The following is a 15,716-nucleotide window of genomic DNA, read 5'->3' as shown; positions in this document are numbered from 1 at the left end:
TAGGTTAACACAAGATGTCACAGAAATTTAATCTGTACACTGTATAAGCAATAAATTATGATTTAGTGCTCTTCATGTTTACCCCACTAAATTTAATCAAGTAAATTATTAAGGAAGTTGAAACTTCGAAAAAAAGTTACCACTTCACCAGTTTTACTGTATAGTTACTCTTCATCTGCTATTAGCAGCTTACTGTTTACTTGATTACAATGGCATTTTTCAAAGAAAATGTTTTTTACACCTGCGAATTCTGAGTCCTATTTGTAGTACATTATTACTTCTCACACAGCTTTATGACAAAGATTGAAACTTCCTATGTAGCTAACAGAACCTTTCAAACCCCTTAATCTAGATATTCTGATAATTTGTAAAAAGACTGGTTGATGAGATTTGTTTTTAACCTTCTTTTGAACTGGTAGTGTTGCCCAACTTGTTTCTTATTGAATATCCTACCACATTTATTCTGTATGGTCAGCTGAAACTAATTTTTATTATCTATGACAAAAAACTTGAAGGAATAAATATATTGCAAAATCAGTGTATGAGTACTTAGATCCCTTAAAAAAGTCTTTTGCAAGATGTACAGTTATCTACTTTACAAAATATTCTTATTGCTTGCTTCTGTTGAACAAATTCTTTACTTGCTTTAGGTACACTGCACTAGAAGATAATTCCACACGAAATTATCTACTGAAAATATGCAAAATAAACCAACACTTACTTTAGATTGACACAATGAGAGATGTTTCTATGGGCATAACACACTGAACTGAGTTTCCTGACCAGCTGGGCCTCAAGGAAGTTCATTCAGTGTATGTATATTAATGTCTACTTTTGGTGTTAAGAGAGCATTGTTTATTGCTTGTTTGAAATGGTGCAATGTTAGTCTTTGTGAGGTTAAGACTTCAACTGTTACATGTGACCCACGAGTAGGCCTGTTCACTTGTAATCTGAGCCATGTCTGCTAGGGCTGAGTTTGTATCATTCATTAGAATGCTCATATAATAAGATTATAAAACAAAAGTATTGAAGCCTCTAAATGAAAATAAACTACTCCATAACCACAATAAAGAAAGAAAAGAAAAAAATCTAGACGTGTCTCCATGATTTTCAGTGGTAAAATTTCACAGAAAATTAAAAAGTGGGTTAGAAATATAATGTCAAAATTGGCTTTCCAACTCAAACACTTAAAATATGATTATATAATAAAATAGATCAGAAGGCTGAGAAACTGTACTGATTATGACAGCTGTTGTACACTGATCATCCAGAACATTATGAACAAACCTAATAACAGTACGTCCACCTCTGGCATAGATAACAGCAGCAAGACATCATGGCATGGAAGCAATGAGGTCTTTGTAGGTTGCTGGCACCACATCTGCACACACAAGTCACCTAATTCCCATAAATTCTGGGAAGGAGGCAATGAGCACTGATGCCATGTTCAATTACATTCCAGATGTCTTCGATCGGCTTCAGATCTGGCAAGCTGGGGGCCAGAACATCAATTGGAACTTGCCGCTGTGTTCCTTGAACAATTCCATTACACTCCTGGCCTTCTGAAATGGGGCATTATCTTGCTGAAAAATACTACCGCCATCAGGAAACATGATCATCATGAAGGGTGTACATGGTCTGCAACCAGTGTATGATACTCATTGGCCATCACAGTGCCTTACTTGAGCTCTATTGGAGCCATCAATGCCCATGTGAATATTCCCCATAGCATATGGAGCCACTGCCAGATTGTCTCTGTCCAGCAGTACAGGTGTCAAGGAGCTGTTAGCCCAGAAGACAATGGATTCTTGCCCTCCCATCAGCGTGATGAAGAAGGTATCGACATTCATCAGACAATGCAATGCTCTACAACTGTGCCAACATCCAGTGCCAATGCTCACATGCCAATTTTAGTCATAGTTGCCAAAGTCATTGTGTTAATGTTGGCATGCATGGGTCGTCAGCTGCAGAGGCCCATTGTTAGGAGTGTTTGGTGCACTGTGTGTTTAGACACACTTGTACTCTGGTTCATTGATAGTATCTTTATGATATGCACTCTGGGCCAAGACACCCTATCTTTGTTCCTTCACAACCTCAACACCTTCTCTCCCATCCACTTTGCATTGTCATCCTAAAACAAGTGTACCACCTTCCTAGATGTTGACCTCCTTCTCTATTATGGCTCTATCTACACCTCAGTCCACATTAAACCCACCAACCACCAACAGTACCTACATTTTGACAGTTGTCATCCATTTCATAGCAAAAAATCTTTTCCATACAGATTGGCCACCCGGGGATGGCATATCTGCAATGACAAGAAGTCCCTTGCTCAGTATGCTGGGGGTCTCATGAAGGGCTTCACAGATAGGCAATATCCCCAGACCTAGTCTGCAAACAGATTTTCTATGCCATTTCCCCTCATGCCCCCAATCCCCCCACCACTCCCCAAGAACCAGCCCAAAGGAGTATCCCCTTTGTCACCCAGTACCATCCCAGACTGGAGCAACTGAACCACATCCTTCGCTAGGGCTTTGATTACCTATCATCATGTCCTGAAATGAGGGACATCCTACGTGAGATCCTTCCCACCCCTCCTAAAGGTGTGTTCCATTGCCTAACCAATCTCTATAACAACCTAGTTCATCCCTATGCCACTCCCAGTGCCAACCCCTTGCCACAAGGATCATATTCCTGTGGAAGACCCAGGTGCAAGACCTGCCCAACACATGCACCCAGCACTTCCTATTCCAGTCCTGTCACAGGTTTATCCTACTACATCAGGGGTTATGCCACCAGTGAAAGCAGCCATGTCATTTACCAGCTCTGCTGAAATCATTGCACAGCTTTTTATATTGGCATGACTACCAATCAGCTGTCCACCAGGATGAATGGTCACCACCAGACTGTGGGCAAGAGCAAAGTAGACTGCAGCTGAACACAACATACTTGATTTCAATGGCTGCTTCACTACCCGAGCCATCTGGAGCCTTCCCTCCACCACCAGATTTTCTGAACTGCGCAGATGGGAGTTATCCTTACAGTACATTCTCCGCTCCAGTAACTATCCCAGTCTCAACCTGTGGTAACATACTGTCACCGCACCCTCCACCCAACAGTTTCCACCCCCTCAGTCCTATCACCTCTTCCCCTTTCTTTTCTCCTGCTCTGTTTATTTGCCACTCTCTGCCAGCTCACCTGCCCATCTTTTTGCACCTTTTTTCGCAGCCTCCCTGCCTCACAACATCTTGATGTTGCGCCTGTTGGCACTATAGTCCCTGCACACTCCACCAGACAGTGTTTGTCTCTCTCACCACCTGTACATGACTACCCCTTCTCCTCTACACCCCCTCCAGATTGTTGCTTGCATCCCATGTGGTAGTTACATTCTGGCCCAAGATGCTGGAGTTGGTGGTCATGTGTGCATGAGATGTGCTTGCTTGTATGGATGAATGGTGTGTGTTTCTCTTTTGCTGATGCAGGCTGTGGCCAAAAGCTTTATGTAAGTTTCTTTTAATTGTGCCTGTCTGCAACTTAAATATGCCTTCTTTACTGTAAGTAGCAATCTACCTTTTCCTAAATTGTTTAGATAAAAAATCTACTCACCAAGCAGCAGCAGAACACACATATAAAAGGTGGACTTGTAATTATGCAAGCTTTCGGAGCCAGTGGCTCGTTCTTCAGGCAGAAGAGTTGAAGGGGAAAGAAGACAGGTGAAGGAAAAGGACTGCAGAGGTCTAGGAAAAGGGGTAGATTTTGGGAAGGTCACCCAGAACTGTGGGTCAGGGGAGGCAATTTGCATGGGATGAGATGGAAAGATTGATTGTTGGAGAATGCAGTGGTCCAGATTTGAAAACCTGAGAGCTTAAAGGTGGAAGAGAGGTTAATACACAAGACAGAGATTACTGCTTTAACATCATGCATCAGTTAATAAGAATGAAAAGTAAGTGCATTGTACGTAACAGAGGTTGGAGGGGGGGGGGGGGGGGCATGAAATATAGACGGGTAAGAAATGAAAGATGTAGAAAAGTAAAATAGAGTGAAGAAAAGAGTAGTTACTGTGAAGAAATGCTGAAACAGAAGAAATTAGTGTAAATTAAGGTGGCAAGAACAAAGGATGTTTTGTAGCACTAGTTCCCACATGTAGAGTTCAGAGAAACTGGTGTCTGGGGGAAGAATCCAGATGGTGGGTGTGGTGAAACAGGCACCGAGGTCACAATTGTAATGTTATAGAGCACACCCTGCAACAGGATATTGTGTGTTGCCAGTATACAGTATACAGTAAAAGGTTAAACAGTGTTTACATGCCAGCATTTACATATACCAGCTGTTATTTAAACACTGTTAGCGTTTTACATTGGCATGACTACCACCAAATTATCAGTTAGGATGAATGGGCATAGGCAGAGGGTGTATACTGACAACACACAATATCCTGTTGCAGGGCATGCTCTACAACATGACAATTGTGGCCTCGGTGCCTGTTTCACCACACCCGCCATCTGGATTCTTCCCCCAGACACCAGTTTCTCAGAACTCCACAGGTGGGAACTAGCACTACAACATGTCCTTGGTTCTCACCACTCACCTGGCCTTAGTTTACATTAATTTCTTCCTTTTCAGCATTCCTTCACAATAACTACTCTATTCTTCAGTCTGTTGTAGTTTTCTACATCTTTCATTGTCTTACCCATATATTTTTCACCACCCCCTCCCATCTCTGTTACAAACAATACATTTCACTTTTCACTCTTATTAACTCTTGCATGATGTTAAAGCAGCAATCTCTGTCTTGCATATTATCCTACCTTCCACCTTTAAGCTCTCACGTTTTCAAATCTCGTCTGATGCAGTCCCCGATAATCAATCTTTCCTTTCCATTCTGTGTGGTATGTCTCGCAGCATGTTAGAGGAACTAGAGATTTTCTATACCAACAACCAACATAAGGATCAGATATTAAATGAACAAAGTGAATTTAACCAAAAGTTTTGTTTTAATATTTTCAAAGAGTTGATTTCCTGATGATATTTTGCACCTGGTTTTTTCAATGGATAATCTGATGTAGTGCCTCTTAACAAGATAGTCATTGTTGTGTGCTTACAATGGTGCACAGGACCTGACATCTCAGTGGACCACTTGTCCAAATGTTCCACAGGCATGCAGAATGTAGTGGAGCTGTTGCTTCTTACTCATTTATAAGCTGTTGTTGCACAATTCCAGCTGAAAGCAATAACAATAAAACAACAGCTCACTTGCAGGTTATGAAACACAGTGGCTACATTGAACAACTGTCAATCAATTCTACTTTTTCATTTTATGGTCCTTTTCTGACAAAATTGTTTACCTATAACATTGATACTTTTACTTACGGATGATTTCTTTGCTTTTTATAATTTTATATGCTCCCTAAATACAGTAGTGAACAGACACACGTTTCATTTTGTTAGATGAGTGGTCCTCAATTATCTAATTTTGTTTAAGCACCATAAAATTAGGAGACAGAATTGCTGGCCAGTAATTGCATTTAGTAGAATGACAGTACTGCCAACAGAGGTTCCTGCAGGTTTTCATGTCAGCAGAGTACCTGAGTTCTTCCCAGGGGACACCGCCTTATCGAAGGTGCCTTCAGTGCTGGGCAGGAGGGTTTGCGTGTTCTGATGAAGCCAAGAGCTGTGTCACCAGTAGCACAGCTACTGGCACGGTCACCCAAGCTGGAGTGGTCTTGACAAAGGAGCCATACAGAGTGTGTCCCACAACATAGGGCAGGGAGGGCTCTATAGGCATAGTGAAGCCAGCTGCCCTAGAGGAGTAAACCTCATACAAATCCTGGTCCTCCAAGTTGGGGGTTGGGCAAGTGGCTAACAACCCTTTCCTGCAAAAAAATTCTTGTTCAGAAATCTCAGAGCAAAGAAGCCAGACGGATTTATGGATGATGACATGGCACTGTTAAAGGCAAATGAAAATGAAAAAAATTATGTGTTTATTGGAACCTGGAACGTACAATCACTGTACAGGACGGGGCCCCTGAGGTCACTGCTAGATCAACTCGATAAAACCAAGGAAGGCATAACTGCCCTACAGGAAATATGATGGACTGGACGTGGAGTGCTTGATATGGAAAGGTGGATAATTTTCTATCATGGTCCAGAGAGCCACCATGAATTTGTTACAGGGTTCATGGTAAGACAAAAATTTATTCACTGGAATAACATCTAGGATCTCACATATGAGACTGAAGACCCAATTCTCAAACTACTCATTGATCAATATACAAGCACCAGCAGAAGTATCAGATGACCAGCATAAAGACACCTTCTTTGAGAACCTCGAGAGAACTTATGACAGATGCCCTGAGTATGACACTAAAATAATTAATGGAGACCTCAATGCATAGATTGGTAAAGAAGAACATTATCTCCCAGCAATAGGGAAGCACAGACTCCATAAATACACAAATGACAATGGCTACAGAGTCATTCAGTTTGCACTGTCACATAATATGGTCTTAGGTAGCACTATGTTTCCACACAAAAGGGTTCATAAAGCAAGATGGTGTAGCCCTGATTAGCATACCTTCAACCAAATTGATCGTGTAATTATTGATGGCAGGCATTCTTCAAACTTACTAGATGTACAAACTTACAGAGGAGTTAATGTAGATTCAGACCACTACCTTGTAATTGCGAAACTAAGAACTTGAATATCCAATGCAAGAAAAGTCAAAGGAATACCTCAAAGTAAGTATATAGTACCAAAGTTAAAAAATGTAGACATCTCTAAAACGTACTCTGAGAAGGTTGCTGAGAATCTTGCATTACACACCACTAGTATAAGGGATAACCTGGATCAGGAATGGAATGCTTGCAGGGATGCAGTCATTAAGGCAGAAGAAGAAGTGCTAGGGAAAGAAGAAAAGCAACCGAGGAATTCCTGGCTTGATGAAGAATCTTAGAGAATAAGCCAGGAGAAAAATCTGGCATAGAGAAAAATTCTTGAGAAATAATATAGTCATTTAGCAGTAAGAAATTATTAAGATAAAAGGAAAGAAGAGAAGAAACTGTGTCAGAGAAAGAAAAGGGAATGGGAAAGAAAGCAGATTGAAGAACTGGAGACAAATGATGCTAGCAAATTTTATCAGAAAATTAAAGGTGGATCAAGAGCATTTACGCCACGCATCAACCTGTGTAAAAGTAAAAAAAGGGGCGCTAATAACCAATGATCAAGAGGTATTGGAGCATTGGTTAGAGTATTTCAGTGAACTGTTGAATGCTTCAGAGTCCCCTACTGAAGATATCCCAGTCGCTTCAGAAGATGATGCCATGGTACCTCCCCCTTCCCAAGGAGAAGTGAACAAAGAAATTGCTCGATTGAAGAACAATAAAGCACCAGGGACAGACAATATAACATCTGAACTATTGAAAGCTGGAGGAGTTGAGCTAAATCATAGAAACTACAAGACTGTGTGCCTCATCTGGGAAAAGGAAGAGTTACCAGAAGAAGGGAATGTAGGGATAGTGTATCTGGTGCATCAGAAAGGAGATCTATTTGAATGCAGCTACTACAGAGGCATAACATTTTTAAATATTATATATAAAGTACTATCAAATATCCTGTTTAGTAGACTTTAACCTATAGCAGAAGATATTATTGGAAGCTATCAATGTGGGTTCAGACCAGGAAAGTCAACTTAAACCAGATATTTACTCTTCAACAAATAGTAGAAAAGACCAATGAATTCAATGTTGGTGTGCACCATCTTTTCATTCACTTTAAATCTGCATATGACACAATAAACCGGGCCAAACTTTATGAGGCAATGCGGGAATTTTGAGTGCGTGGAAAATTGGTGTGTTTAATAGAGGTCACCCTAAAGTATCCCTAGTGTACCATGTGAGTACAGTCAAGGCTGTCACCTCAGTTTCCCACTCAAACTGGGCTAAGGCAAGGAGATGGACTTTCCTGCCTACTTTTCAACCTGGCACTTCAAAAAGTGGTACATGAATCAGGTATTCAGACAAGAGGAACTATCTACTATAAGTCTATATAAATGCTGGGGTATGCAGATGACTCGGATTTAATGAGCAGAACACTTAGAGATCTACAAAGTGCATTTTCAGCTCTAAACCTGAGTGCAGAGAAGATGGGCCTGAGAATTAATTAAGGAAAGATGAAGTATATGAACAGGGTGTTCAAAAGTCTCTCCACAGTGCTGTATGATTGTTAGCCATGCATGCCGTATGCTGCAGTGAATATACCGAAATGAAACTCAGTGAAATACAAGTTATTAATTTATTGAATATTCATTTTTACTTACAAATTTTCACATTAAATGTTGAAAGTGTCCCCCCTGTTGTTGAATACACAATTCAATTCGTCTAATCATACGGCATGAGCAGCTAACAATCATATGCCAATGCGGAGAGACTTTCTGAACACCCCGCATAATGGCACTAACCAACCCTTACAGCCCACAATAACCCTTGATGGAATGACATTTAGCGAGTAGAATGTTTTACTTATCTGAGCTCAAAGATAGAAGCAAATGGCATCACCTTTACTGAAATTATGGCTTGCATAAGTGCTTCTAACCGATGTTACTTTGGAATTTTGTGACATTTTAAATCCAAGCTTATATCATGAGGGCTAAGTGCTGACTTTACAAAACACTGATAATGCCCAGTACTTACTTATTCCTCAGAAACATGGGCAATTATGAAGCAGGGAGAAAACAAACTGAGATCACATGAAAGAAGTATATTGAGAAGGATTTTTGGACCTGTATATGAAAATGGGACCTGAAGAAGACAAAGAAATGACGAACTTTGTGATTGCTATAAGGAGGATATGTGGTCAAATTCGTAAAGCTGTGTAGTTTGGGATGGGCTGGACATGTGATGTGACTTGATGAGTCAGATCCTGCAAAGCAAGCCTGCTGCAGTGAATCTGGAGGAAGAAGAGCAAGAGGACGACCTAGGTTGAGATGGAGCGATGAGGTTGGGGAGGACACTGCTAGAGTCGGTTGTCATAACTGGAGGTCGACGGCAAAGTCCAGAGAGGAATGGCAGAAAATAATTGAGGATGCCAGGTCCCATTCCGGGATGTAGTGCCAATGGAAGAAGAAGAAGAAGAAGAAGAGTACCTGAGTGCCAATAGATACATAGAGAACTACATTCACTATCCAAACTTTTGGACCTAATAGTTGCCTCCTAAGGGTGGTGAGGACCTGAGGAAGGCCTATTAAGTCCAAAACCTAGGATAGTGATATAGTTTTATATGTTCCCTTGGAAGTTTGAATGAGGGAGTTACATGTATGTTATCTTGCTTTTGTGTACTGAAAACTATAACAAATATTTGTGTATCTATATTTCAGGAATGTGTGTAAAATACTGTATCACATTTGTATTTCTTCTTAAATGTTCTTATTGTAAAACTTGACATGTCTTCTGTACATCAAATCAAATGATTTGAAAATTTCATAATGAGCTGATTAGATCACATTTCACTTTAAATTAAGTTTTGAAAATTTCTGAAAATGACAGAAAAAATCATTATTATGTTGCAGTTTTTTAAACATAAAAAATTTTCAAGTAGTACTTCTCACTTACGTAAGCCAAGCATGCTCCCATGCCCGCTAAAAACAAATCCATTCCATTATAAGTACAATGCATGAGCAGGAGGGCAGCTGATTTTAAATGACCACAATGGATGCCAGGTGACTAATTTAAGTGAGCAGCCTAAAATGAGATAAAGAGGAAGAGGATGGGAACAGGTGCAAATGGGAATGAGGTACGGTTAAGTGGTATCTATCTTGACCACTACCATATGCCACCTTTATCACTATGTCCAACACATCACTGCAATTGCCTGAAGCAAACCAGGATTGAAATTGGAAAATATAAAGGACCCAAGCCCCAATGTGTACTTGTTAGATTCTACATAGAATATGCAAGTGAATTAGTTCCACACTCAGACATAATTTATGATAGACTACAGTGGCCGAAAATTATTCCTGATGATTGCATTAGAGCACACAGGTTACATTCATCTACAAAAATAATAGTAAAACAATCTACACAACTATGATTGTAAATGATTTTCCTCCATTTGTCAAAGAATTCTAATACATGCTCTGAATTCAGTATAATGAACTACATAAACAAAATGAACTCTTCTTTGGCAACTAACACAGTGTGCAAAAATACTAATCATGAAAAACACAACTTCCATTCTCCACATACGATACCCTAAGTGGCATGAATAGAGGTTACCAAAAAGTTTTAGTGTTCTTAGATCTCTGACATACTACCAGATCATTACCACATAATCATCTACACTATGTGATAAAAAGTATCCAGACACCCCCAAAAACATATGTTTTTCATACTAGGTGCATTGTGCTGCCACCCAATGCTAGGTACTCCATATCAGCAACCACAGTAGTCATTAGACATCGTAAGAGAGCAGAATGGGTACTCTGCAGAATTCAGGGACTTCGAACGTGGTCAGGTAATTGGGTGTCACTTGTGTAATATGTCTTTACACAAGATTTCCACACTCCTAAACATCCCTAGGTCCAATGTTTCCAATGTGATAGTGAAGTGAAAATATGAAGGGACACGTACAACACAGAAGCGTACAGGCCGACCTTGTCTGTTGACTGACAGAGACCACCGACAGTTGAAGAGGGTCATAATGTGTAATAGCCAGACATCTATCCAGACCGTCGCACAGGAATTCCAAACTGCATCAGGATCCACTGCAAGTACTATGACAGTTAGGTGGGAGGTGAGAAAACTTGGATTTCATGGTCAAGCGGCTGCTCATAAGCCACACATCATACCGGAAAATGCCAAACGATGCCTCTCTTGGTGTAAGGAGCATAAACATTGGAGGATTGAACAGTGGAAAAATGTTGTGTGGAGTGATGAATCACGGAACACAATGTGGCGATCTGATGGCAGGGTGTGGGTGTGGCGAATGCCCAGTTAACGTCGTCGGCCAGCATGTATAGTGCCAACAATAAATTTCGGAGGCGGTGGTGTTATGCTGTGGTTGTGTTTTTCATAGAGGGGGCCTGCACCCCTTGTTCTTTTGCATAGCACTATCACAGCACAGGTCTACATTGATGTTTTAAGCACCTTCTTGCTTCCCACCGTTGAAGAGCAATTCGGGGATGGCGATTGCATCTTTCAACACAATCGAGCACCTGTTCATAATGCACGGCCTGTGGCAGAGTGGTTACATGACAATAACATCCCTGTAATGGACTAGCCTGCATAGGGTCACGACCTGAATCCTGTAGAACACCTTTGGCTTGTTATGGAAAGCTGACTTTATGCCAGGCCTCACTGACCAACATTGATACCTCCCCTCAGTGCAGCACTCCATGAAGAATGGGCTGCCATTCCCCAAGAAACCTTCCAGCACCTGATTGAACATATGCCTGTGAGAGTGGAAGCTGCCATCAAGGCTAAGGCAGGGCCAACACCGTATTGACTTCCAGCATCACCGATGGAGAGCGCCACAAAGTTGTAAGTCATTTTCAGCCAGGTATCTGCATACTTTTGGTTACACAGTATATCAAAGAAAATGAATTCATTCAGAATATTAATCCATGCTTATGAACAGAGTGATAACATCACAACAGACACAATACAGTATATTTACTATTATACATAGTGTCCTTCACAGATAGAAATAATTTCAGATGTACCACAAGGAGGAGTGGTAGTACCAGACATTGTGCAGATGATGTGGCTATCTGTGAAGAAGGAATGTCTGTCAAATATTATAGCAATATCCAATTGAAAGTGTACAAAATATCAGAATTGTATAACACTCATAATAGAGTGAAATGTAAAGTTATGCTCTTGTACAAACGTAGTAACTTCAGTAAAAACTGATGTCAGTCGCATCATATGAATAATGAAAACAACAACATGTGTGTGAAAATGAAACAGGATGGTCAGGTAAATCAAATTTTAAGTAAAACAAGTGGCAGGTTTTCAGTTTGTTCGTAGCATACTGAGAAACTACAGATGATCTACAAAAGAAATTGCTTATAAACCACTTGCACTGTATGCCCTATACTTAAAAACTGTTGAAAAGGGTTGTCCTTTTCAGGACACATTCTTGTACACAGATGGTGGTACAAATTTTCACAGTGTGTTTGGTTGCCAAACCAGTGTAACTTCAATACTGAATGACGATAAGTGGCCTAAATTGGAAGACAGATGCCCAGTACCTCACAATAATGTGTTTAAAAAATTCCAAGATGAGCATCCAATGCAGTCCTAAGTAGTTATTATTATTGTATGAATCATTTAAGTAAAATTTGCTCAATAACAACACACACTAACACTAATAAGTAACTAAATGAGCCTTAAGATGAAAACAAAAATGTATCATTCTTCTCAACTCCAGCCATGAACAGGTAAGAATAACATTTCGCATAAAATACATAGTACAACTACTCTTTGGCATGCACTTTGCAGTAGTCTTCACAGTACAGATATTGATGCCAATGTAAACTTACAAAAGCATAGAATATGGTTTTAAGAGCTCAACTTCTACTGAGAATTCTACCATTTAAAATACATTATTAATTGAACAGACCTTCCTGTATTAATTTTACTCTGACTTTCAACCTTCAGTTTGCATATCACTGAAAATAATAATAATAATTATTTGTGTCCAAAACAAATGACAAACCCAAGCCTTTCCAAGAGATTTCATCTTTGGTTGTTCCTATTATCAATGGAATATGAGTGAAATTCCCTGAAAGAAACAGTTCCGTGACATCAGCTGTCAAGAATCTTTCAGCTCCATCTCGAAAATCTTTCTCAGTGACAGATCCAAATGCAACCATTGGATCAGAGCCCCATTCCTGTAAAAATAATGCATCAGACACAATTGTGGAACAGTGATTCATCTTTCAAATCTATTCTGCACTATATTCATCAGCTTCCATGACAAATATATGAATCTATGTCCAAAGAAGAATAAGTGAAAGACAGTTTATTTTTGTTATTTTTTATTGTTATTTCTTTAGGTACTGGCTCAAAGGAGATAGCTAATGACTATCACACTGATGATTATGTGAATGCTTTATGTATACATGACCCACATTAAGTGAAATAAAATCAGACAGAAGACAACATTTAAAAAACTAAAAATTAAGAGAACTGCATCATAATTGCACGCCAATAAATATCATGCAAGTTTTAGTTACTAGTACACACCATAATAACTGCTGTGTCCCAATCATAGGAGATCACAGAGTGTTAAAGGCAAGAGTAGATCACATTAGCAAACAAATGAATAGGTAGTTGTCTATGAAAGCAAAAAACAACAATGAACTGAAGGGCACGGGAGTTGTAGACATACAGTCTTTTAGGTAAAATCTGTCTATGGAATGATGAAAAAAACTAAAGAGACTAATTTATTATGAAATGATATTGTGGCATTATCTTTTGGATGCACTGTGGTTTCTAAAAGGTACCAAGTAAGCAACATATAGTTATACCTCTGGTGCCTGATAGCCCACAAGATACTACAGAACTGCATGAGGGAATCTGCTCAGTTACGTCTGTAGGTTACAATCTCTTAAGAAGTCCATGATGATTTGCAAGTTTTTATGTTTCTTGATGTGAGGATAGTGGTTATAATAGTGGAAAATTGATGTTCCACCTTGAAGAGAATAGGTAATTTAAACAGCAGCGTTTTGAAAAAGGAAAAACCAATAATTATTGAATTGAAATCACTTTCTGATATTGAGTCAAATGAGTAGGTTGGGAGGTGTCTGATATCCAACACAGTGTTGATGACTGAGGAAATTTCCATGATAGAAGTGCATCCTTGTCATGAGAGTTACATGCTGTACTGCAAGTCCAGTCCATAAATTTTGTTGATTTAGAAGGATCAGGTTGCAGTTATAGTACTGACTTCCTTAGTATTTCTTCCTACTCTTCTTTCTATTATATGGCCTAACTTTAAGGATATGGTTAGCCTGTAGCATAGTTTGTAAGCATTCTTGTACTGCCAACAACTGTTGTTGACACTGTATGTCTGATGCAACAGCTGGGATCTGACAGCTGATAATGGCACTCAGAGCAGGTAAGTACTGTTATCATTAATAAATGCCTTAGCATATGAATAAGAATCTGCCTTAGCTAGACCCCTTTGTAAAGTTATTTTGTGAAAAATGAGCCATCCATTTATTTATAAAACTGTATGCATCACCTGTGTGTCAAAATGCTCACCAAAGCAGTTTGCATATTTATCACAAGGGGCATAAAAACACTGATTTAACCAAATTGTAGGTAATTTAAGTGCTGCCTTAAAGCAGGATATTTTGGAAAAACTGGCATCTTATTCCATAAATAACAAAATATGTTGGTAATTCTTGAAAACTGAAAATCAGTATGCTTATTCTGAAGATCAATCAAACAGCTTTGTTTCTCTTGCACCAATGTCTTTGTAAATCATCTGATGTTAACAACAGGTACAATTCATTGTACAGTTGATTTAATTTTGTCTGCAGTTATGCTTTTATCAACAATTTTGGTACACAAATCAGAATATAGGCATCTGAATGTTTCTCTTGTGGTCACTAACATGTTTGCATTTGTGATGGATTTCAAATCTGTTTGAATCCAGTTCCTAAATATATCACAAATATTAATGACATCATCTATGAAATCATTAAAAGGCTGAGTGTCCATGACTCTGTACATGTGATTTTGAAATGATCTGACAGGATAACTATTTGCTATAGAGTCAGGTGCACTGGTTGTTATCATGCCCCGTCTGATTACCAGTGGAACCCAGAACCTTGCCTTTTGCTCTTACCAGAAGAGCTATACAGGCACGGCTCATGCTCCACCTGCTCCTGCTTTAAAAACTTTTAGAGAAGCTTCTGAAGTAAAACAAAGACTCAGAACCATCAGTGTTACATACTTCAATTGTCACTTCCATAACACAACTGTTACTACACAATTAGTACGAAGCTCTCCTCACAAGGGAAAAAAACACTATGGTGGGACATATAATGAAGCATCAGGACAAATGCATCAGCTCATTAATGGAGTAGTAAATTGGAGGAAAACATAGTAGGAGATGAGAACAACTGGAACAAGTAGTACAGATTATTGAGACAATAAGAGCAACAGATACTGGGAGGTGAATTAATTCACACAGCAGAGAAGTAATTACAGGACACCTGTAACATATTACAACTAAAAATATGATGCTTACATAAAACTGTGTTACTGATTTTGCAATTTCCAAAGCATCCTTTTCTCTCAAGCAACTAATTATCTCTTCTGATGATGTATCTGGGCAGTTCAGTAGTCTTGCTTGCTTTCTGGCTTTCTGTAATGGATCAGGATCAGTACTTGTCAGGTCGGCTCCACTCATTACAATGCCCTTATGAAACAAACCTGAAGAAACATATTATTTCTTATTACAATTGATAACAAATGTCTATTATAATCTTGTTGATTTATGGTGTGATATTTGTACAATTTTCAATAGGGCTTCAAAATCTGGACTAAGATTTCTGTAGCATCATAATTCTTTGATTTTCGTTTGTATTCTTTTCTAATGTATAATTTTGTATTGCTTTTATTGAAATTTACACGCTTTCAGAGCTAGTGGCTCCTTCTTCTGGCAGAATGGTTGAAGGGGAAGGAAGAGGGATGTAGGAAAAGGACTG

At 39.3% G+C, this 15,716-nt stretch overlaps 1 protein-coding gene across 1 annotated transcript in view; it reads right to left on the bottom strand.

Annotated features, from left to right (window-relative positions):
- The window catches only part of LOC124595191 (esterase E4-like), a 150,736-nt gene that overhangs the window by 45,444 nt on the left and 89,576 nt on the right, over window positions 1-15,716 (bottom strand). Inside the window, exons 5-6 of the mRNA XM_047133813.1 lie at window positions 15,257-15,441; window positions 12,713-12,887 (exon numbers count right to left, since the gene is read on the bottom strand). Of these exons, the coding sequence (XP_046989769.1) occupies window positions 12,713-12,887; window positions 15,257-15,441 (360 nt within the window). The remainder of the gene's footprint in view (window positions 1-12,712; window positions 12,888-15,256; window positions 15,442-15,716) is intronic.

This window comes from Schistocerca americana, chromosome 2, assembly GCF_021461395.2.
Source record: "Schistocerca americana isolate TAMUIC-IGC-003095 chromosome 2, iqSchAmer2.1, whole genome shotgun sequence".
Classification (NCBI taxonomy): Eukaryota; Metazoa; Arthropoda; class Insecta; order Orthoptera; family Acrididae; genus Schistocerca; species Schistocerca americana.
This window is presented reverse-complemented; position numbering and strand designations above follow the sequence as displayed.